Consider the following 24,370-nt stretch of genomic DNA (forward strand, 5'->3'; position numbering starts at 1 on the left):
GCCCACATCCAAAGCCAGCAACACGTAATCTAGTGCCACTAAATGCCACGTCTTTCATCACAGCCCCAGGATTGTGACTCAGCAGCAGCTGGCAGGAGCAGCCTCGGACACCACAGACCCATGACACTGCCCCTGCAGCAGTGGGGACCGAAGAGCAAAGTCACCCCTGCTTCCCACTGTGCCTGACTCCAGCAGACACCTCCAACATCGGGACAGCCAGCAGCCTTGTAATCCACGTGTGGGGGTCTCTGTGAATCCAGGCTGTGAGGTTGTCAGCCGAATTGATAGATTGATTATTGTTTTTAATTATTAATTGCTTTGGTGCTCTCCCCATGAAAACCCTCCATTTTGGTATCATCATTAGTAGTGGGTCTAATGGACAAAGTCTTTCTAGATGGCAAAAATGAAGCCTAGTGTGTAAACCACTCCAAGTCATTCACCTGCTGCTTTTACACTTACTTCACCAGTCTATGTAGAAATAAGGCAAGCTAGAAAACCAGCCACCCTAGGGGTATAGGAAAAATGACAGCCTCACTACTGACTTTAAAATTTACAACTTTCTCACTTGTTTAAATCCTGAAGAAAGCCTTCAGTATCCAAAACACTTATAATCAAAGTAAGTGCCCTCACAGGTTCTAAATAATCTATAAACACAGACAATTTCATGGTTCTTCTCACTAAGTGAAGAAATAAATAAGTGAATAAAATATAGTGATAATATATTTTAATTTCTTTATTGCATGGCTCATTATTGAAATTAGACTTCAGTAATAAAAGCAAATCAGAATAAAGCCATACAATTATGTTTTTTCTTCCTTTACATGTGAAAACTTTTTTCTCATAAAGAACACTTGCACAGGGCTAAGCTAGTCCAGCAAGACTGACGTAGAACAGACAATACGTTATTGTCCAAACATGAACATTTAAATAAGACACATGAATTATTTTATTAATCTTTTACATAGAAGTTTCTGTCCAACCTGAAAAAAATAAAAATATTAAATGAGCAAAGACATTAGTCTTTGTTGCAAACACCAAGTCCATGCAGCAGACTTGGGAGGTTGCTATAGTGTGTTCAAAGGTACCAAGAGGTTTGTAAAGGTCCATGGGGATCAGCCCCTCAGGGCATGGGCACCATTCCTTTTCTTGGAGTAACTCCCAGTGGCAGATGTCAGAGTGCTTTGCAGTCTGTGGCTGACAAAGGGATGTGCATACTGACGTGTTACCTGTGCTACCACAGGACATAAAATGCTAGAAGCCCAAGAACAACCCAGGTCTAACTCACCATCTCAAATTCCGTGACATGGGGATTGATGGACTTTGGCCAAAATTCAGATATGTGTTGCAAAGGATGGAATGCCATTGGCAATCCAGTCTCTACAGAAACAACCTAAGACAGGCAGCACTGAATCTCAATTCCCCTCAGTAACTTCATTAAACCAGACAAATGTCAGCCTCTCCCCAAGCTCACAGGTCGGAGCAGCTCATTTCTGGAAGATGACGGAGAAGTTGTGCAATGGGGTCCTCAGCAGGGCTGAGCCAGCCCCTGCCACAGCAGCAGCCCCAGGTGGCATTTTCAGAAACGTTGCTGCGAGACCTGGAGTGAGGAAGTGAAACTCTCAGGCTCATAAACAAAGCTCAGTTAAGACCCTCAATTCATACGACTGGTTTCGTATTAACTGCTAAAACTCCAATGTGCTCCATTTATTAGTCAGCACCATTTCTAGCAGTTAAGCAATGCTTTGCCTCAGGTTTTGCTCAAGCACAGAAAAAGGAAGTAAAAGCAGTGCCCTATACTCTGCCTCCCATAAGACCCACAGAGCTATGATGACACCAACACAACTCAGTCTTTCTGTCTCAACTACAGAAAAGTCAATTTCCATTTTCTAAGAGTGTTTCTTTTGCATACAGACCAAAAAGTGTGCATCAGTCAATTGAGCATCTCTGGTGACGGAGAGAAGAAACACTGCTAGACACCACAACCCTGATCATGAGCTCTTTGCTTGCTCTTACTGCTGAGCAGTTATCCATTATGTTTTGCTCATCAAGATAGCTTGTGCTCATTGGGTTCTGGAGAACGAGTTTTACAGTGGGCACTAAGTGTTCCTTTTCCAGTTCAGAGAGATATCCCCATGTGTCTATCTATATTTACACTTTGCTTCTGTAAGTGGATGCTGTTTTCTACTTTTAGAAGTGGTCCTTCTCCTGTTTGCACAACCTTCCACCATGATTTCAGTGCTGCAAGAGTTTTTCACTCATCCCACTGCTTTTAACTTGGCTGGAGATGAATATATATGTAAATCACAGGTTAAAGTATCTTTAATGATCGTACAGTTCATAATAAAAAGACTGTCCTTTGTACAGAAATGTACATTCATCCTTCGGAAAATTTAGTAAGACTATTAATTATACTTTTAAAGACTGAATCTCGAAATGTCACTGCTGACATTTAAGGCTCATATAAAATGCAAGTCTATCTTGTCTGTGAGAAACAAGTCTATACAATCTATTTTAAGATGAAAATATTTATAAAGGAAGTAACATGCCAATTAGGAATACAAACAGAAACAAACCCATTCAGAGCAAGTTGCCTTTTTTTTTTTTTTTAAGTATTTCACATACAAGGGCATATTTCTCCTAGCACAGTGCACAAAATAAGTGACATCTGGTGGCTACATGCTGTAATATAAGTAGGCAAGTCATTTCAATGCTGTTAACCATTTCAATTAAGTTTATTGCTTCTTAGTAAAGCTGTAAAGCTTTTTAGATGTTTTATTTATTTATTTTGACACAGACACTTCTGAGACTCTCAGGCACTGTGATCCCTGGCAACTGCTGTTAGCTAATTAAAGTGGGGTTGTCATATTCACATCAGGAAAAAAACATTACTCCAAAAAGGAATTAGCAAGGCATGGCAAAACAGCACTAAGATATAGCCAGGCAACCCCAGTTAAAATCACAGAGCCATGCTGTAAGGAGAGACTGCACACAATTTTGAGAAGGAAATCCTTCAAGGGCTCGAATAAATTAACATAGGTTTGGCTTTTTCATTAGATTTTAACTTAAAAAAAAAAAAAAAAAAAAAAAAAAAAAAAACCTATGATTTTTATTCTGAGTTTAACAAGATCCTGGTGACTAAAACTTTAACAAACATGAAAGTCTTTCCTCTTTTCATCCCTTCTTGATCCTCAGTGTTGGTCACATCTAATCCATCCAAGTCCTCTGCAACTAAACCTGCACTCCAGGCAAAGCAATTACAGCTACCTTTCTAGCTTTTGCAGCCAGAAATGAAGTTCACTTTTATAAAGCAATAAGCCTCTCTTGGATAATTAACAAATATATGGTCAGCTACAGTTAAAATTACAAAATTGCAATCACTGCAATTTCAAGGCTTGTGATACCAATTTCTTCAGTAATAAGTGTTTACAGAAAGAGTCTGTAAGCACTATCTAGCAAAAAATCAGATGAAATATAAACAGACTCTAAATATTTATCAGCAGAGGAAGTGCAAAAATATCGCAGGGAAATAAAGCGGATGGCAGGCTAAATCCAGAGCCATTGAGTGTTCTTCGAAGGATGTGTTAGGAGGAACTTCATTTTCAGTTTGACAACACTAAATCACATTAATTCCTTCCTCCTATTCAGTTGCTACTTAAAAATCCTTGGTGCCAGAAGGACAACACTAAATATGTCCCTAAAACTATTCCTGAACACCATACTTGATGAAGAAAAAATGTATTAAAAATAAAAAATAAAAAAACACCTGCCCAAATTCCTATCCACACAATGCAACAATGCAATACTCTTAACAGTTAGGCTTTGGGGGTTTCCATCACTTTAGAAGACAAAATATCTGTAACAGGAATGTCCACCTGCACACTCAGCTTTCATTAGCACCAAAGTGGGTCTCCAAAAATGGGGACCTCTGACATGAAGCTGTGACAGGGGCAGTTCAGACTGGGTGTTAGAAAAAGGCTCTGCACCCAGAGGTGGTCAGGCACTGGGACAGGCTGCCCAGGGCAGTGGTTACAGCACTGACCCTGCTGAAGTCCAAGGAGCATTTGGACAACGCTCTCAGACACCTGGTCTGATATTTGGGTAGGCCTGTATGGAGCCAGGAGTTGGACTCAGTGATCCCTGGGGGTCCATTCCAACTCAGGGTATTCTTATTCTATGGGATAACACAACCAGTGCTATGTTATTTCAACTGGAAACATTTTCTTTTCATACGCTCTCTTCCCCACCAGACATCATCTTCACCTTAGAATTTCCCAGCTGAACTAAAGAACATAAAACTACATCTGAATGACTCCAGCAACTCATTAAGAAGAAAGCTTCTTAAAATCCCATTTCAATTTATTTCATTTTATATATCTTTTTTTAAATCCTGGCATGCTTAAGTCAGCAGGAAGAGTTTTCATTGACTTCAGTGAAGCCAGAAGCTCATCCTGAGAACTGCTGTTTGGAATGAGTGCAGCATTTATACTACCTAATTTGAAACCCTGAAGTTTGTTGTTAAATGTAACTTAATGATATTTGCTGTTTCAGAATTATTTGTTATCTTTAAAGATACACAAAGTTAAGATACTGCAATGTATCATTTTTAGTGATTATGTTTGGGAGAATCTTGTTTTAGTAGCAAGCACATATTTTTAATGCACAACTATATATTGTCATAAAGTTTCACTTTATTTTGTAATAGTGAAAAGCCTTAGAAAATAATATTGGCAAAATATCTAGAATTGTAATAGTCCAACAAAAGAAACCTTGTTGATATTTACATGGTTACTTGTATTTTCACAGTACATTTTTTTTACAGCTTTTGTCATTTATTATCCAGTGTACTAGTATAGTGAGATGAAAACTTAGACAACTGGAGAGATTACACCCACTTAATGGGTACCATTAAAAGACAAAGCTATTAAATCTCAGCAGAAGCTTTTTATGCATTCTGCAATATTAAACCAAAATGAGTTATTGCAATGTTGTAACCATGATATCAAACAACAAGAATACTAAATCCTTAAAGCTGCATCCAGAAATAAGCAGCAAATGACTTGATGCCATCTTATGAAGTGCATTTTACCCAAAGAGTTACTGAAATCTGTTTTAAAAAAAAAATAACACAAGGCAGTGTTAAGACTTAAACTAAAAGCTCCTCCTTGTCATGATGTGGCAGTGTTAAAGGCACCAGAGAACTCCCCAAACCCCTTCAACATTCAGGAAGAGTACAAAGAAAATCTCTGTGTGACCCAGGCCACTTGCTCTGCAGGGCAGGGCCAGGAGAAGGCACACGGGGACACTGAGCAGTCAGGTATTGGGATGGGTTGCCCAGGGAGGTGGTGGCGTCACCATCCCTGGGGGTGTTCAAGGAAAGGTTGGACATGGTGCCTAGGGACATGGTTTAGTGGGTGATGTTGGTGGTAGGGAGATGGTTGGACCAGATGATCTTGGAGGTCTCTCCCAAACATAATGGTTCTAGGATTCTATGATTCTACTGCTAGACCAGGTATGGCATGTAAACAGTGATCAGCTCCAGTCATCAGCAAGAGAGACAGATTGCATCCAATGGGACAATTCAGCTGCGTGGTCTGTCCTTGTGCAAGCACAATGATGTGCCCAACAAGATGGAGTTTTCCCACCTATGATGTGGGGAAGCGGAGGGTGGTGTTGCCTTCTAGTGAGGATGCAAGGCAAAAGCTTGTCTGGCCGATACACTCCTTGATGCAGCCTCCCAGCAAGGCTCCCTGCCTTGCAGAAAAGGGTGCACAGCTGGGACATGACTCCTTACACACACGTAGTCAATGACGAAATTCTCCAGAACAACTGGAGAACATTTTCTGTGCCCATGTTTGAGGTGCCGAATTCTTGTCCCCCTTACATCAGTGAAAACCCAGAGCTGAGCTGCTCCTGATCTAACCTAATGGAAGAGAAATCCACATGGGATTTCCCTGGTTACCAATATAAATTGCATTTTACTATGTTGTGTATTTTTAATTTGACTGTTTTCCTTAGCAGTGTTTTAAAACCTACTCTTAAGAGTTAAATGCTTCAGTATTTAAATAGCCCAATGTTAAACAAATCAATTTTTCCTCCTTCCTATAATGAGAGAGATGAGCTTAGGTTCCACTGTTCCCTTCTGTTCACCTCTCACATCTCATTTCTTGTTGAAACTGTTTTAAAGCTGGCATAAATAGCTTTGCAAAGTAATTTTAATACTGAATGTCAAGAGCAATACTGGTTTCATTATGATTTATCCTTATCTGTTCCTCAGGCAAGTTAATCCTCAACCTGAGATACTGTTTTTATAGCACTATAATTTATGATTTTTTTTTTCATCTAAATTATTTACTTTATGAATGAGTCCAACAAGTTGCTCACAGCCTAAAGCTCAATACTCAATGCCAAAATGTTCAAGAACATGTTTTTGTCTTTTTAATGAAGAGATCACAAGTTTAGCAGTAATGTAGTAACTAACAAATGTGGTAACTGTTATTGGTAACCCTTCACACAGTGGAGCTTTCACACAGCAAAATTCAGTCACTTATCTGACCTTTGCACTTGCAATGGATGCAAAACTATGATCTAGAAATCCAGAGAGCCTAATCCTGGAGCACAACTGCACAGCATGAACTCATATGCCTTCATGAAGCTGACCTGCCATCAGACCTGATGTACACATGCAACCTGCCCCTCTTCCATACATAATGTTATAGCATACAAAATCCCTTAGAGGAATGGATCCAGGCAATTTTCTCAGGCCCTGGCAATCAAGCCAGAAGGACAAACTCTACAGCAGTAACCCTACAAATGCACTAATCATAATCACAAAAGGAAGAAGAGCACAACCTTTGGCATCACACTGTGAAACAGGTCTATGAACTACTGAGCTTTCAATGTTCCTGGGAAGTCCTACAAATTTCAGATTTCAGTTTAACTTATTTAACATTAACAATGTCTACTTAACATTATCTATTTAATATCTACACAGCTCAGTTAGAAGACAAATTTCTGATCTAACAAGTAGCCAAAATACAAGAGTTTGGAAAGGAATATTAGATAAAAATCAGATATAGAATTTTCAAGGGATGAAGCTTCCAAAGGAAGAGCTGGGCTCACAGGCAAACCCATCTCACTGCATGATAAACCTGTTAAATAACCTAATAACCCATCCTTCTTGATTTTCTTTTATTTCCAGCTTTTTAAAGTTAAATCTCCTGGCTGTACCAAACATACTCCTCCTCCTTTTTTGGATTAATAAATTAATTAATAAATTCTAGTATCCATAGGCCATTATATCCAATCTTAGGCACTACAATGAGCTCACATTTTCTTCAAATCATGTGCAAAACCTTCCAGGGTCCTGATTTCTATTACTTTTTTCAAAATGTCTCTCCCATTTCTTTGTATCTCACAGCTAATTTCATGCCAGACCTAAAGCACTTAAATTAAGCACTTTTTTCCATATAGCTCCAAGACCTGAATTTTAACTGGACACATATAGCACATAAGGACATTGTCATCTTCATCTGAAGTTATCCAGCGTTTCAAAAAGACACCTATTGTGCTGCTCACTTTTGTAGCGCCCATTTGACACTACGGTTTATCATGCATCTTCCATCACTTATACAGACATATTGCATACAAATCTTCATTATTTTTCCTATGTATCTTACAGAAGTTTGCCATTTTTCAAAGCAGGCTTATTTTGTTTTCTTTGTACTTCTAGAAACCTTTCATTTTTTCTTTTCTTTTTTGGTTTGATATCATAGTTCTTTCCAGTTAAAAGTCGTCTGTAGCGCTAGGACTGCCATTATATGAAAGGAAAGCACTTCCTGATATTCCATGAGAAGTTGACATGCCCGACTTAAACTAGGCAGTTTTAAGCTTTGCTTGAATTCATACTAGAAAATAATAATGCAGAAGTCTTTTTCAATCTCATCAGCTCTTCTAATTTTATGGTAAGATAGCAAGGTACCTTCACCCACACTGAACATTGAAGTTTTATATAAGAAAAATATCTCCTTATGAGGCACATTTCTCCATCCTGGAAGACATGAAGCAAATGAAAAGCAGTCAGTTTTAATATTTTGCTGTTTAGGTACACATCTGCTTTGTACACTGTGCACTTCACAGTGAGGAACAGCTACACTCGATAGAAAGTTGGCATTATAAAACACAAGTATATATAAAGTGACATGCATATTTGATGAGTCTAAATAATAGCACATTAAGTTATAAATTAAAAAGTGTGAATTTAGTAGTTGTTGGTATAAAAAAGAACATTTATAACTAAATTTTAGGGATCTCAGTACTACCTATTCTTCAATCCTATCAAGTAAAGCCTCAAAATGGACTTATTGCTGTATAAAAAAAAAAAAAAAAAAAAAAAAAAAAAAAAAAAAAAAAAAAAAACAGCAGGAATTACGCCCAAAATGCATGGTTTAGGGGTCTGTAATCTAGGACATGACACTGGCTCCTGCATTTTAGATTGCCTATAGGGGTTAGATTGAAAGCCCAAAGTTGCACTTGCATCAGGGCTGCCAAAAGCAATCTCTGTGGAGGAATTTCAGTCTGGGGAAGGGCAAGGGCCTTGTTTTTAATGAAACTGTGGACATCTTATTAGATATGATGCCTTTCTAGCTTCACTTCCATCTTAGGGTGAAATTCCAAGGCCTTTGTCATTTCCCTACTACCCAAAACCACGTTTCAACACACGAATGAGTTCATTTCAAAGGAAAGCCATTACAAAGAGAGCAGACACCTTGGCAGCCAACTTCCTCCCACACTCTATGCCACTGTGGTGACCTTAGACACTTTCTGCAACCCAAGCAAGGAAGGGCTGCTGCAACAGGAGTTCCAAAAACACTGATGGAGCTGGGTTAGCTTATGGGTACTACCTGAGTTCTGGCAAGCTCACTAGGAAACCAGCAGACATTCCACTTCAGAGACTTGGAGCACACACATTTCAGGTAGTTCAAGCCACTGTGGGAACACCGAGAAGCTGGATCTGGGAATGGGAAGCAGCAGGGCTGTGAGTTGGCGTTGGCAAGTCCACAACCTCAGTGCACTGCCATGGAAGGACACAGAGAGGTCATTCAGCCAGAGCCTACCACGGGCTCCTGTTCACATCCACCATCGCGTCTCATCTCTCATCACAGTCACAGCTGCCCCATCATTGCCATCAGCCGCCACTACCCAACTGGACTTGGGTTTATTTTGTTTCTTCTCGCTAGGCATCAAGCACTTCACCTGGTTGTATCCTCTTCGGGAGGGTTCCACGCTCCTTAAAACCAGTGCTTGCAAGCCACGTCCAACAGCTGCTGGAAGCCAGGTGTAACATAAATTAATAAATATTCCATGGAAAAGCTACATTAACTGCTTGCCCCTAAAGTGCTGTTTAGTGGCATGTCGGGCACAGCTGTGTAATCAAAGGATTACAGAGCTCCCTTTGCAGCGCGCCTGCTGCACTCCAGCTCCTCGGTAGCTTTCCTGTCTCCCTCGCATGTAAAAATCAAATCGAGCAACCGAGGCAGAATTGTAATCACGTCCTTCGGACAGGGAAACACAAATGAAAAGGTCGTACAGACAAACAGCCAGTGTGACCGACTGTACAACACGCTTTCTGTTAGATGCACATACAGCCCCACGTATCTCTAAGAGAGTGGGTCAACAATGTTGTACATAGCCAGACAATTTTAGTGAAATTGCAGTAAGAGTGGAAAGATCAGTGTAATTCAGGCTGCTCTGAGATAAGAGCTTGTAGGAGCTCACAGATCCCATCCCCTCATGTGAATAGCTGTATTTAGACTCAAATCTGGCTCTGCAGTTCTTCAGTAAGAAAAACAGTGCACTCTGCTAGAAACATAAATAAATAAGAAAAACTAATTTGTGGGGAAAGGCACTAAAAAAAACGCTCTCTTATTGGAAATCTACCTTGTTTTTCCACTGCACTTTGGGTTCTTCCAGCTGAGCAACATAAGTCCAGCCAAGGAGTGTGGTGGAAACTCAGTTATCCCTCCCTGTGCAAGGTAAAGAGAAAAATAGGTGGGGCGAGGGAGGAGCTGAAACCTCAAGAAAGCAGTTAAGGAACTCAGCTCAAACTAGGGGAGGCTCCTAAAAACTCTCCAAGATGTTGGAAACAGCAATTCGCATCACCTGAGTTTCCAGAGCAGTGCTGAATGATTTAACAGCACATTTCCTTGCAGTTTTTAATGGCAGGATATACAGCCTTTAAGGACGTAGTAACTGCAAGAGTAATTAAGACTTCGGAGGCAGAGGGAGTATATTGGTACCTATTTAAGTCATGTCTCTCTTCACCTGAATGATGTATCTGTACTGAAAGAGCACAGCTGGATGTTCCAACTTCCTAAATTGTTGTAATTTAGACAAAATCGGCCTGCTGCTGCTTGTTTGTCTCCGGAGAAAGATATGACGAACATCTTTTTTTTTGGACAATGAGCATCTGAACAACTTTTAAAACACAAAATGGAAAGGTAACACAATGCTGAGCTACAGTTTCATAAAATTTTGCTCCTTTGAGCATGTGGGGAAGTACTCAGTCATGGAAAAGTATTTAATAATGTGAAGGATCCCCTTACCAGGCAGCAGAGGAATTTTGAGAAAAAGATCCCTATTGGGTGATGGGAAGTGTAGCATCATGTTTAACAATAGCCCCATGAACTTTGGAAGTTTGCTGTCATCCACCTAGCAACTTGACCTTAAGTATAAATAAACACTTAGAGAGAGATTTTAGTACACAGTCCATGTTTAAGAACACATACAATGCCCACTGAAATCACCTGGGCTACAAACATCATCTCTGTCCACTGAAAGTCCCAGTTCTCATAGAGCTCCTGCCACAGGTTGCAGGTTATCAGACCACAAAAAGAAAAAAAAAACACTTTCGGTGACACTTCAAGTTTCAAGACTGTTATGAGGTGCTTGCAGGCACTCAGAGGACTTTAGCACAGAGGATAAATAGCAAAAGAATGACTTGTCAATCTCTATTATTAAAATTGTTCGTCACAGTTCATGATTATTTTTGCACAAGTGTATTTAGTTTGTCCAGAGGGCCTATGATTTCTAGCTACTTTCATTGTTTTTCTCACCATAAAAATTTGCTGTGTACATCAGACTACTTTAATTTTATAGTTACCAGTCTCCTTCTAACAAATACATCAATTTTAGACAGTAACTATATAGCAATATTTTGTAAAAAAAAAAAAAAAAAAAAAAAAAAAAAGTAAGAAATAATTCAACTCCAAACTTATGCTACTTCTGGACACAAATAGCACAATGGCTGTGCTGTTAATATAGTGTTAAAATATAAGCAGTATCTCATTTACCTCTCTTTGATTATGCCTTTATAATCCCATCCTTGCTAATACTGCTAGTGGATTATATAAGTTATCCTTCCACTTCAACTACATGAAATAACCCAAATATGAGAGTCTGCTTCAACCTGCTCATTTGTAGTTTTCAGATAACTACTTTTTGTTTAGCAAAGAAGATAAAATCCATTACTGTCTTCCACTGCATTAGTGGAATTAAGTGTTTTGTCATGCAAATCTCCGCTGTTTCATCATGTTCCTGTTCCAAAACCTCAAATAAAGCACTCTGAATTTGAGATTAGTCTTCCTGTTACAAAATTTGAACCATGAAACTATTTTGTTATTGATTTCAGAACTGCATGTTGACTGCACTTACAGACATAGGATATAAATGCCATTTAAAGGAAAATTTTAAAAATAAAAAAGATTAGTTTCACTACTAAATCTTCATAGAAGTAGTTTCTTCTTTTCTGCATTCAAATTGATTTTCTTCCTTTTGGCATAAGAAGAGCCAGATGAATACTTTGACTCAATGCCCAAGAGTGAAATGGCACCAGCAGCAGAGAAGCTCTCAGGCCAAGAGATGTGTGACAACATTTTGATCAGTGACAAAGAAAACCTTAAGATATCTATTTCATTACTATTTACTGTTTATGAGTGAGTATGTATATATGTGTGTGTTTCATTATATATCAAATACTTACATCACTTTATATAAATAGCATAAATATAAATATATATGTATAAATCCTGTAGAATACATATAAATCCTATAGATGCTGTGACCTCTCACTAAGGTAAGCTTCCCTTTTTGGCAGAGACCTAGTAGTCCCCAGTTAGTATCAAGTATGATGCTGTTCAATAAAGCAGTTTTTTACACAAATGAGCACATACAATTTTCATTCAAACCTTACAAATATTTACCCTTCACAACTAGCTCCAGCAAACTTTGGGGTTTAACCTGTAATCTGCTCAGCTAACTGCTGTGCTTTTTCCTTGGTCACTAAACACAAAAGGCACATGTTTATTCTTCAGATGAGAACGTTTTCTGAGTGTTTTTTCCGGCCAACACGATTCAAGAAGTGAAACATTTATTACGTCATATGCAAGCAAATCAATACAAAGACGTCTTTAGGCCCAAAACCATGGAATAAGACAGAAATACATTTCCATATTGGAAAGTTTGGTGGGTGTTGAGATGCAGCACCCTAGCAATGCTGCCGTCTATCCCATTAACCTACAAACCTGGCTGTGACCACATAAGGGACTTCACCGCAGGGTACGGCTGTAGTATCACAATGAGGCAGCACAGGAAGCAACAACAACAACGAAAAGCCACCAACTCACCATGTACGACACCACCAAAGTTCAGCGAGGGGACTGTTGCTTAAGAGCCTAACCATAATAACCCGCCACCGAACCTTGACTGCATTCTCAGCAAACGCATGCCACGAAGCTATTTTTACCGGCCAACAGCTCGCGTTGAAGAAATACCCCTTTTCACCGAAAAATAAGCAGCGGCGAGCGGCAACATCCCTCCGGGGCTTAATTCTAGGGAGGATGCGGTGCGGGAATTGGGTGCAGCTCTCCGGGCGAGCCGCTCACCGGGCGCCTGCTCCCTCTCCAGGGCGCAGCTCCCTGCGGGGTGACAGCGAGCGGCGGTCCCTTTGTCACCGTGGGGACACGCTTAGGGGGGACACCTCTCCCCACCGGCCGAGCCCCGGGGGTGCAGCCCCTCGTGTCCCCCCCAGATATCCCCGGGAGGATGGAGGCTCGCCAGCCTTCCCCTCGGAGCAAAGCGGGGCAGCCCGAGGTGTCCCCGTGGAAGCCCCGCGGTGCCGCCCAACTTCCCGCAAAGTGCTGCCGCCTCCAAACTTGGGGAGCAGGCGGTCGGGGAGCCCCCCCGGAGCCGGCTCAGCCTGGCTCAGCTGGGCTCAGCCTTACCTCGGCTCCGCACCGCTCCGCACCGCGCCGGGAGGCGCGCCCGCCGCTCTGCTCGTCCTCCCATCCGCGCCCCTGCGGGGGGAAGGAGGAGGAGGAGGAGGAGAAGGAGGAGGAGGAGGAAGGGGAGGAAGGGGAAGGGAGGGAGGGAGCAGCCCCGCGCCGCTCCCCGGCCGCGCTGCGCAGCCCGGGAGGAGGCGTGCTCGGCTCCGCTGGGGTGGGGGGGGCTCCGGCTGTGCCCCCCCAGCGCACACACCCCCAGAAGCACCGCACACACCCCCAGAAGCACCGCACACACCCGCACACACCCGCACCCAGCCGGCTCCGGGTCCCGCTGGGCATCGCCCCCCGCCGGGAGCGGCGCAGCATCGGCTGCAGCCTCGGCTCGCTGGGAGCTCCCGGCAAGGCCTCTCCCGGGGGATGCTGCGGGGATCCCGGCTGTCCCACCGGGACGAAGGGTGTCCCACCGAGGAAGGCGGCGGCCCCAATCGCGGAGTGGGGGCAGGAGGAGGGAGACCCGAGGATCCCGAGCGGGTCCCGCAGCCCAGCTTCAGGTTTGTAACAGCAACAGCACAAACGCTGGCTAGGAAGGCAAAATCTACCGCTCCGATAGCGCACGGTTCATCCTCCGTCAAGAGGACCCCACCATGTAGACATAAGTAGATGTGTTTATCTGAACGAGCAGTCTGCTTTAGTAAACCATCCGCACAACGTCTGCTTGCTCCTGCGGTGCCACGGCAGAGCTGGGTGCCACGCTCGCAGGGCTCGCCTTATCTGAAGTTGTGCAGCTGTGCCTGCCCTAGCCAAGGTCTGGGTGTTAGCATACCGCAGGAGGAAAGCTCTCTGTACCCCTTTCTTACCACTAAGGGAAGCCACTGTCGGGTTTCAGTCTGCATGGGTAGTGCTCAGTGACTTCATTGCTAACATGTCGAGGTAACAAAGCATGAGCTAAGTATGAAAATACTGAAGATTAGAAGATTTTCCCTTCCTAAATCCAACTTTAGTTATAGCTTTCAGCAGCATCTCAAAGAAAAAAATCATGGGAATCCCTTTTGAAGTAAAGCCATATATAACTTAAAAGTAGAATGCAAAACAGCTTCCAAACTACAGCTGTGACTGGGAGCCAAACAGAATTCAAATACACCTGCAAGATCACATACAGATAGCTAAGAGACTGACTTAAAAACACGCATCCACAAGTTTCCTACATCGTAGTGTATGTGAGCTCTGGATGGATCAGAGAGCCTCAGCTAAGTCTGAACCTCACCGATTTCTCACCTTAAAATCTTCTCAGAATAAAACAGCTGACTGGGTGAAACCTGGGACTTCTGAAATATTCACACGTATTCAGTGTTTCTGCTCTGGGTTAAATATACTGCCCTCCAAAGCCTTTTTAGGCCTCATGGGATGCTCTGAATAGCAATTACGCTTAGCCAGATTTCTGCATAATTATACTCCCTTCCTTCCTTTCTACATATTTAAGAAAAAGAATCAAAGAAACTGTCATGAAAACAAGATCTTCATTCTCTGGGGAATGAGCTGCTCACCCCACTCCCCACCAACCATCAGCTGGAGCAAATATCTTCATGCAGTGTCCACAAGCAGTAGCTCCCAGACAGTCCATAAAGTTTCTGTCTACTCATCTCACAGGCACTTGCAAACTGTCTTCAACATTACCCAGTGAGATGGGGAGGGAAATCCAAAATGTTTTGACATATTAAATCACTCTCCAGCAATGAATTGTGTTATTGTGGACAATTACAGTCAGAAAAAAAAAAAAAAAAAAAGAAAAAAAAAAAAGAGCAGTCAAAATAGATCATCTTTAAAATTAAGGTTGGGATTTAATTCTCATGACTCAAGATGTTTAAAGAGGGAAGAAATGAAGGAATTAAACAGAAAAATCATAGGAAAATTGTCCCTGACTATATTGTCTTTCAGAAAAAAAAATAAAGCTTCTGACCCCCACCTCTGTAGATACGATTTCTGTTCACTCTGCAACACAGAAAGGATCATCTTGCTTTTAAAACATGTTTGAACACATTTGTAAGCTCTAAACAGGCTTATCAAGTCATCAAGTGAAAAGAAAAAAAAAAAAGAAAGAAAAAAGAAAAAAAAAAAAAGAAACATGGGAGCACAGATGCATGAATACAGAAGGTGATTTTTTAATGCATGAGAGTCCTGCTTTATTGCTACTGATCACTGTTTGGGGCAGACCCCTGGTGAAGAGGTCTAGTGGCTGGGTTTGACAGGAGCAGAACTGCACATTTACAGCCAGAGTTAACTCCGGGATAAACAAATCAGATTGTGTCCTCAGAGCACAGCTGTAATGGGATGCTAATCCGGGGAAATGGACTGCTCTTCCTCTGTGCGCCTGCTACAGCATCAGCATCTTGAGGCTATTCTCACAACGAGGGCAGAAATGCTGATGTGTCTGCTTGGCGTTCACTCTCTCCCACCCTCAAACACTGGAGGAAGAAGTCCATTCCCCACAACAGCCCCAGAGACTTTTGCTTCCCACTCCTGCTGCTTTTGGGGTGTCCTTTTCCCATGACCTCCCATCTCCAGGCCCAGCTTTCCAAAAGCTTTCTCAAGGGATTTTTCCACATGGTACCAGCATAAACTAATGCCCTCAGATTAAATCTTATCTCACCAGAACCTGATGTGGGTTATGGCAGGAAAAGCAAATAACATCCCCAAAGAGCTTCTGTCCCCCTTGTGCTGTGAGTTGTGAGGAGCAAACAGAAAAGCCAAGTCCCTTCGAAGCAGCAGGTTCAGCACAGGGAAGCAAAGGGGGAGCTGGAAGCAAATCATGTCCTGCGTGGGGACCTCTGAATGGTTCCAGGGAGTTTCCATGCAGTAAGTCCAAAAAACCACAAGGTGCTATATACAGTGTGTGTAGCACTTTTAGGCATTACACTGCTATGCTGCTGATCGGCTTTGCTGGGCAGAGGCACAGCAAAACCTAATTTCACGCAGACATTCAATCCTGTTGAATGCACGGCTGCTTTCTAAGACAGACTGGGGTTAGGGCTGCAGTGCTGTCAGGCTTGCGGAGACTCTTCCAGCACTTCTTCCAGCTCTGAGGCCAGGTTCGGAGCTCTAAGTTGGTGCTAGTAGAAAATTAGAGAAAGGTTTATTCTTCTTTGTGGACTGTTTTCCCATTAAAGTGTTGGTACAGTTCTCGCTGGAATTAATGGAATGTGTACGTTGTAAAGAAATGCATTATTACTTTTATTTTCCCCGTGGTATCCTGGCAACAGACACATTCTTAAAATTCAGATCACTGATTTCATGTCTTTATACATCCTTTGGTGCTGGGGATAGGGTATATCAACCTTCAAATAACTCCGAACACTTATTTTTTTTTACACTTTCCCCAACTTGCCACTGCTTCTTGGCTCATAAATCCCTGGATTGCATCTGGGAGTCCTTTCTCAGTCTTTAATTGAAGACAACGGGATTTTTCCAAGAACAGGCAATAATTGATACTGAAACAGGATTAGATAAATGTGTCAGAATTCGTTTTCCCACTAATGGTCTGTTAGATTTAATGATGTGTACTCAGAGCCAGTTTCCCTTTGCCTAACACCATCCTTTTATCCCAAGCTGTATGTCCTTCAGCACCCTAAATTATTCCTTTTTATTTGTGATATTTATGCCCTCCAAGTACTTGTTGAAGGGTATCATTTCCCTCTTAGTCATCATTTAGCCAAGTGATACATATTAAGTCCCTTTAATCTTCGCTCATAACTCAGTCTCTTCAGACCCTTAATCATTTTTATTGCTCTTCTATGAATTCCTTTCAATTTGTCTGCATCTCTCTGGCAATGAGGTACCCAGAATTTAATGCTGTATTTTAGGCATTCTCTCCCTGCAGCAATACAAAAGAAGATGTTACCTCCTGCTACTTTTATCTACCACCCATTTAACAATATGCTGGAATCGCAAAATAGCCAGGAATCAATTAAAATAGATTTTAAATGGTTCAGTGCTCAGAATTACCATAATGCTTTCGTGGCACCACATGCAACAAGGAGGCTTGGAGCCGATTGAAGCCTGCTGCTTTTGGAAATACATGTGTTTAACTTCTAGGGCAAGCAACGCTTTTCAGCCTGGTGCGTGCACAGCTCTGTGATTCCCTAAAGGAATCTGAATGAGGAGTTAAGAGTTAGAAGATAAATGAAGATGGGTTCAGATTGGCAGCAGAAATAGCTCACGTGTGCTGATGGCCAGGGGGTTTCACACTGCTCCTCCAATAACTCTCAACACCAACCAAGGGCTCTTTGCAGCTGTGGAACAACTACGTGAGCCAGCAACCAAGGGGCTTGGTGTTAGGTTGGTTCAGTCTCTTATTTGAATTATTTGTATTAACGCAGAGAAAAAAAAAATCTTTGGCAATCTGTAACACATCATGAGCTTTGATTATAGAAGGACTACGGGAAGTTAAGCCAGACTAAATGGGGAAAGATGCTCCAAGACACCGCAGATCTCTACTAAAACTCTCCGGTGGCTTCTCTGGCACGTAGCTCCTGGTTCAAAGCACACACTGCTACCTCTGAAGGAGGATGGAAGAGTGTTGCCCTTGGAGGTGTTTAATTTCTGCTACTGAGCAATCTTCACTCCTCTGTGTCATACATTTAAAATGTCACTTTTCCAGATATATGCTGTATGGTCACTTATTTCAACACTGTGCCTGTGGTAAGGGATTGTAGGTCACTGGGACATTTTGTGTGCACTCCCCTGCCCAGGGTTTCTCTTTTCATGTCATTTATTCTTCTTCCTTTATCTGATAAATTCAAAAAGAAGATCAACTGTATGGACTGGCCTTTTGTTGCAACAGAAATCCTATGTATGAGGAGAAAACCCCATACCTGTATAAGAAAGGATCCAAGAGGTTCTCCAGGGGTCCCTTTAACCTTGTAAGGAGTTGTTACCCGGCCACTCTGAGGGTAGAGGGGCCAATATCTGAAGCCAGACTTGCACTAAAGCTTTTGCAAGCCCTGCTTTTAGCCTCAGGCAGCTAGCATTCCCTGAGGGTGCCTGCTTCAGGGAACAGCATGGTCAGGGGCTGTTCCCATAGGCATGAAGTCACTGATGAGGTCAACGCATGAGATCAGCCCTCTTTTAGGAGAAGAGAGTTCAGTTGTGCAACGATGGCTCTTGCCAGGCTTCCTTCCCTCAGGACCAGACGATGGGCCCTGACCTTGTCCAGCTGTGGGGTGATGCATTGCCAGGCACACTTATGCTAGATTAGCTTTCGTTTTAGAAACACAAATAAAGTCATTTAACTTCCTAGATGTCATATGAAAAATAACAAGCTGGATCAACTCTTTACCTTCTAAGTTACAAAAACCATTATTACAAAGATAAATCACATACCTCCTTGCTGACATACTGATAAATGTTTTCTTCAAGTGCTATTCTTTATGTTAATTTCAGGGAAAAAAATGAATATTCCTTTTTTCCTTCCCCCTTCCCCTTGCCTGTTTTTGGTTTGGTTTTTTTTTTTTTTTACCCTGTGTCAGACTTTGTTATGGAGTCATTTCAATTTGTAGTCCTTCTTCCAGTACACCTGCAGCAGTAGAACTGGTAAACACTTTCTTATGTTATCATTTTTAATGTCTGCCGTAGTTGCAACTGAATTCTTATTTCAAGAGGAATGATAGAGGTGGCAGAAGACAGAGAAGTAAAATTCAATCTGCCTCATACAAGCTAAAGAAATAGCATGGGAGGAGTGAATTTCATACATATATTATCTGTTCTTATTACATATTTTTCAGCGATAAGTTTCTATTCACATAGTTAAAACACTGCCATGCTCAGATCTGTAAGGAGTCTTTTGGTTTCTCCTCACATGGGTTACTTCTTGTCTCCCAGTGCCTAAAAGCTGAAGCATAGCAGCAGAGCTTCTGCACACTGGTAATATCTTGCTGAATCAGGCACTTTGGTGCAAAGCCAATTTCTGTGACTCCTGTGGTCTCGCATGAGAAATTACTTTTGTTGAATAAGCGTTGACCATTTAATACACAGTGCCATGCCCGTGACTCACCGTATATTCTAAGAGCACTTTCAGATATCTTGATACTGTCTCTGTATTTTACAGCCTAAACATATTCTCCAGAGATTTATTCAATTTTGCATTCCTTTTCACATACACACTTCCAGGGGTTTTACGGGAGGGGCAGGGAGGGAGCCTTTCCTCTGCAGGCATCTCACCTAATTTAGCACAGTCCTGTCTTTTCCAGTTCACCCACCTGCAAAATGGGAATAATAATAAGCACTTAAGGGAGAGGATTCACATGTCTAGCTTGAGACCTCTAATGTTTGGCTCTCCAGAGGCTCAGCACAGAGAAATAGCTTCTAACTCAGATGCTTTGAATGCCTTCTAATGGAGCCTGCTTCTCTCTGCTGATGTTAAGGGAGGTAAGTTCTCAGCTCAAGCACCCCTACATCAGACACTTCAGTTTTACACACAAAGCCAGACAGTGTGAGCATCCTCTCTCATTCCTCATCCTGCAATCATCTCCATGCTCTGCTTTCCACTGGTGAGCAATCTGATTAACTCAGTGGTTTTCCACGAATGCAAAGCTGATCAAGTTGCAGGAAGAAACTCTTGCATACCCCCCAGTGATCAGCGAGGGTGAATGAATTAGTATTTCAACAGCACTTTAAACGTGCTAAGCACGGTGAAAGTGCTATTAATTTTCAATATGGTCAGTCATTATTATTCATTAGTGGTTAGAGCAAACTACCAAGAATCGAGATCTTTGTGTTTCAGTCTCAAGACTGCAACTGTGTGATATTGAATAAGTCACTTTTCTTCTCTTGTCCTCATTTTTCCTGTCATTGGGATATCTGCCTCATTCTTAAATGTAACGTGAACCTTAATTAGGTTTGAAAAGAGCTTTGAGAACTTCTAGTGAGCAGTGAAATATTAATATCAAGCATAACTACACAGCAGATGAGACTGAGGGACAGTCTCACTCCTCTACAAAGAGCTAGGACCAGTGCTATGGAGCACTTCAAAGTCCTCTGAATCTTATCCAGAAATACTGAGGGCAGAAAAGCACACCGAGCCAGTTCTATTCAAAGTGAGAGTCAAGAAACACCACTGGGGAACTCAGACTTGGAAAACCTGCAACTCTACTGCTGTTCTTCTAGTTGCAGAGGCAAACTGCCCATTGGTATACACAAATGGATATTTAGGCATCTAAATATCTACTCCTGGCCACAGAAATACATTTTGTGAGTGTGTTTCACATAAAAGTACTGGCAAAGAAATCAATCTTCATTTCAGAAAATCTCCTCTTTGCTGTTCAGAGTCTTTGTGTTGATTATATGAATTAAATTCACATTACAAATGAGCTTCATGTCCCCGAAACTAATGTGCTTTGCTCAAGAACCAAGACTTTCTGCATTTCATCATCATTCTGTTCATTAATGATTTGGCTTTCCTGGCAATCTTGAGATATGTTTATTTCCCTGGAGTGTTTCTGGATGGTAAAATTATTGTGTTAGTTGTGGGCAATTGATGCTGTATTGACTCACCAAGGTTATATTGCTATATTTAATAACACTGTTTGGGAACCTGGCCACCTTTCTCCACACCTCTGGTTGTCTCAGCACCCTGTGGCCATTATTAATTTAGTCAATTCATTTTTATCCTTAAGACAGTGGCTGCCAGCTTCTGACTGCTTGAAAGCATAACAGCAGGACAAAATAAAGAAAAATGACAGTGACATAAATAGTAGTGAGAGGTCTTAGTGTGCATTTTATGGACTGTGGTAAATCAGAGTGGTGCAGAAAGACAGATTAGTAATGCCAATGTAGGGAGGTGAACGAACATTCTGGAACCTACATTGTCCTGTAAAATACAACTACATTTCCTTTATACCCAAGGCTAGTAACACTGCCATAATGGTGCAGAAAACAGGGCTATGTTGAGAGCTAGGTCAAACTCTTGCACTATTCATTAAGTGCTTCAGAGGTCACTGAATTAGTACAAGAGCCCACAGTGGTACACCACATTTTCTTACTAACTTCTTTATATCTATGAGTCAAGATAGAGAAATATATTATTCTAGGCTATCAAGTTCAATCAAGTCTCCTTCATTTTGAATCTCTCATAACATCTGGCACAAGTAGTTTGCTGATATTCCCATCCCATTGTAAATCCCAGATACCTACACCAAACTGGAAAGCTGAAAATATCCGAGATGAGTTGCATATCCACGTGAATATGGTCTTTGTCAAGGTATTATTATCACAGTGAGTGTTTTGGATAAATTTGCACAGTTAATGCAGATTTTCTGAGTATGACCTCAAGCTTCCCTCCATCAAAAGACTGCACTGAAGGAAGCTACATTAATGCAACATCAGGCTTGACATTTGCCATCTGTTCAACCAGAAAACTCTAAAGTTAAGTTCACTATAAGATCCAATGTTTGGCTTCTGTACAGTCGCTATCTGTAGTATTTTACACTACTGTTTATTCTATTAAATTTATGCCTTAGTGTGTAAAAACGTCCACCGACCATAAAAGCAAATGAGCAATGTGAGAGTTCTGTGTAGTAAGGACAATAACTTAAAATTATCAGATTTTGTAGACATAAAAATTGTAAGGCTTAAGCTTACATAAGCTCTTGGTTTTTGAATTTAAGATATTCATGCTTAGTATTTGAAAAATTGCAATATCTTTATTCCTTCTGACTGCACTTTCAGCACTTTGGCTTAACTCTCATTTTAGACTAAGAAAGCACCATGTGTTTGAGAGCTCTTTGTTCAGAATAGATTATTCTCTCTGTTGTGGAAGATACTACTACTTGGTATTAATTGCTTCTATAGCTGTTTTTAGGTCAGCACAGCATATACTGTAAAAAATCATTAAAAAAAAAAAAAGAAAAAAAAGATTTGGTTCTCAGTTCCATGTACTCTCAATCTCAAATTCAACCTTCATATGAACAAAGAAAAATGTTTGGGAAATATGGAGGCATGCAAAAATCTCTGTATTTGATCATTTGGTGGTGACTATTAAAAAATAAAAAATAAAATTGAAATTACGTAATGTAAGAAGGAGCAAACTTTCATTTGACTCATTTAATAAATGAGTACTACAATACATTTGCTTCCACAAAGATTTATTTTCTGGTAGGTTGCAACTGCAGGATTTTTTCCCCTTGTCCACAACTTCCAGTGATTCATACCAAGCAAGGAGACCTCTAAAAATCATAGATGTGTCTCCTGCAGTAACAGAGATCAAATGAACAGACTCTTTAGAGCCAGCCCAGTGCCTCTGGGCCATGCCAGACCAACTGCTCATGCCTTGTGCAGCTGGGCCGGAGACGTGCGGCCGGTCGGACACATCCCACGCCGCCTGAACCGGCTGTACCCTCGCAGATCACCCGCAGACAGGATGTCTGAGCCTTCCTGGAAGCTCGCGGCTCCCTGGGTGTGAGGCTGTCCCCAGACATGACCCCGGCTTTTCTTTATCTTACAGTGCAAGACCAAAATCGTGTGCAGCCCTGGCCAAGCCATGATGAAGCTGCTGTGCCACATCCTGGCAGCAGCTCAGGTAGGTAAGGCAGCTCTGCTGGCATGCAAACAGTAGGGAAGAACAATCAGAAAGGATATGGAAAGCTGCTTGGGTGAGACGATGCAGAACTGTCTAGAAAGGCTGCTTTAGCACCGTTGGCTGCTATAGCACCATTGCTATTTCTCTTCTGGATCAAAAAAGAAATGTCAGTCTGACCCGTATGCTGGGATTCCTGCAGAACCCCCAAAGACCTGTATACCTGCTGGCAGAGAAATGCACATATGGTGTCTTCATTCAGTCACGGCAGTGCTGATAGGCAGCAGAACCACCTCGGGGAAGAACTGGGGCTGAGTAGATATTTTTAGTAAAACAGACTATGCTGATCTGTAAAAGAAAATAACCATTTTTTACTGTGCCATGGTTACAGCTAACTTTATTAATATTCATTTTCATTTGCACTAGTGCAAAGTCATTAAAGTGATGAGAGTGTTATCTTTATAACAGTAAGTATTTAATAAATGTGTGCACAGTGACTACTGGTAATATGACAAAGCACTGTAAAGTAGAAAGCAATGAAACCCCTAGGCAGAGTAATAAATATTCCTGGATCTTTTTATTCCTCCCAACAATTTTGCAGTATAAAAAAGGCAAGATAACAATGAAGGCTTGAACTCACTTATCAGAATTTGCAAGTGCTGCAAGTGCTTATCCTCAGCAAAAGCTCTAGGAGTCCATTTCTAGAAAATGATTATGGCCTGCCCTTTTAGCAAGAAAGTGCCTTGCTGTTTTTGTTTAATTAAACTGCCACTGTCAATTACAACCTGCAAGTAGCCAAGAAGTATTGACGCTGAACTTCGCGGGGCACTCTGCAGTCACCAGGGCATTGTGAACTCGCTCTGCACTCTGCGCACATTTCTTGAAGGCTGGAGTTGTGCTGCAAGATAAAACTCTCCACTCCGCTCTATCTTCCACTTCTTTCAAGGAAACAACACCGATCCGTAGCTGATGTGACAGCATTGATTGAAATATCGCCATTTCCATCCCGAGTTGCAATATTTGCTTTCCTCTCCAACAGTTCATGTTTGTCAGCCCTTTCCTGTTGTCATAGCGAGGGCTTCCTCCGGGGCTGCAGCAGGATGCTGCCTGCTCACACCGGGCTGTCGGAGATGGGGAGTTCCACCCACGGCTGGAGCAGTGCCCTGGGCACGTCCTGCCAAGATCAGGCGCTCCTCTTCCTCATTTCCACTTTTGCAGCAGAATCTGGATTTATCCCTGTTTGTTTTTTTTCAGAAGTGGCTAGCTGTGTGCTCAGCTGTTTACCCAGCCTCCAGAGCCTGCAGCCACACAAAAGCACGGTGTTGCCAACACAAAGCAACACAAAGAGCTGTCCTGTCCTTTCCGCTGGGGCTGTCCAAAGAAGCAAGCACACACCATGTCCCCACGGCACGGCTGGAGACTTCCCACCGCCGAGCTGCCGTCGGCCTCGGCAGCTGTTTCTGCGGGACAAGCGGTGAGTTGGTTTCCTCTCCAACCGGCCACCGGCTCAGCCACAGCTCCTGGTGCT

At 42.0% G+C, this 24,370-nt stretch overlaps 2 protein-coding genes across 4 annotated transcripts in view; one reads left to right on the forward strand and one right to left on the reverse strand.

Moving 5' to 3' along the window:
- CHST15 (carbohydrate sulfotransferase 15) overlaps window positions 1–13,470 on the reverse strand; it is a 45,673-nt gene extending 32,203 nt beyond the window's left edge. The window contains exons 1-2 of one of the 3 annotated variants that reach the window (XM_084526544.1): window positions 13,278–13,326; window positions 9,253–9,320 (exon numbers count right to left, since the gene is read on the reverse strand). The gene's annotated coding sequence lies outside the window, so the exon portion shown is untranslated. Of the gene's footprint in view, window positions 1–8,900; window positions 9,126–9,252; window positions 9,321–13,277 lie in introns of those variants that run through there. The other 2 variants (XM_084526542.1, XM_084526543.1) reach the window with 2 other exon arrangements.
- The window catches only part of LOC311439613 (uncharacterized protein), a gene marked incomplete at its 5' end in the record, with an annotated part of 31,194 nt that continues 19,922 nt past the window's right edge, over window positions 13,099–24,370 (forward strand). The window contains 3 exons of the mRNA XM_084525506.1: window positions 13,099–13,828; window positions 22,771–22,845; window positions 24,097–24,316. Of these exons, the coding sequence (XP_084381632.1) occupies window positions 13,099–13,828; window positions 22,771–22,845; window positions 24,097–24,316 (1,025 nt within the window). The remainder of the gene's footprint in view (window positions 13,829–22,770; window positions 22,846–24,096; window positions 24,317–24,370) is intronic.

This window comes from Aythya ferina, assembly GCF_964211825.1.
Source record: "Aythya ferina genome assembly, chromosome: 7".
NCBI classification, from domain to species: Eukaryota; Metazoa; Chordata; class Aves; order Anseriformes; family Anatidae; genus Aythya; species Aythya ferina.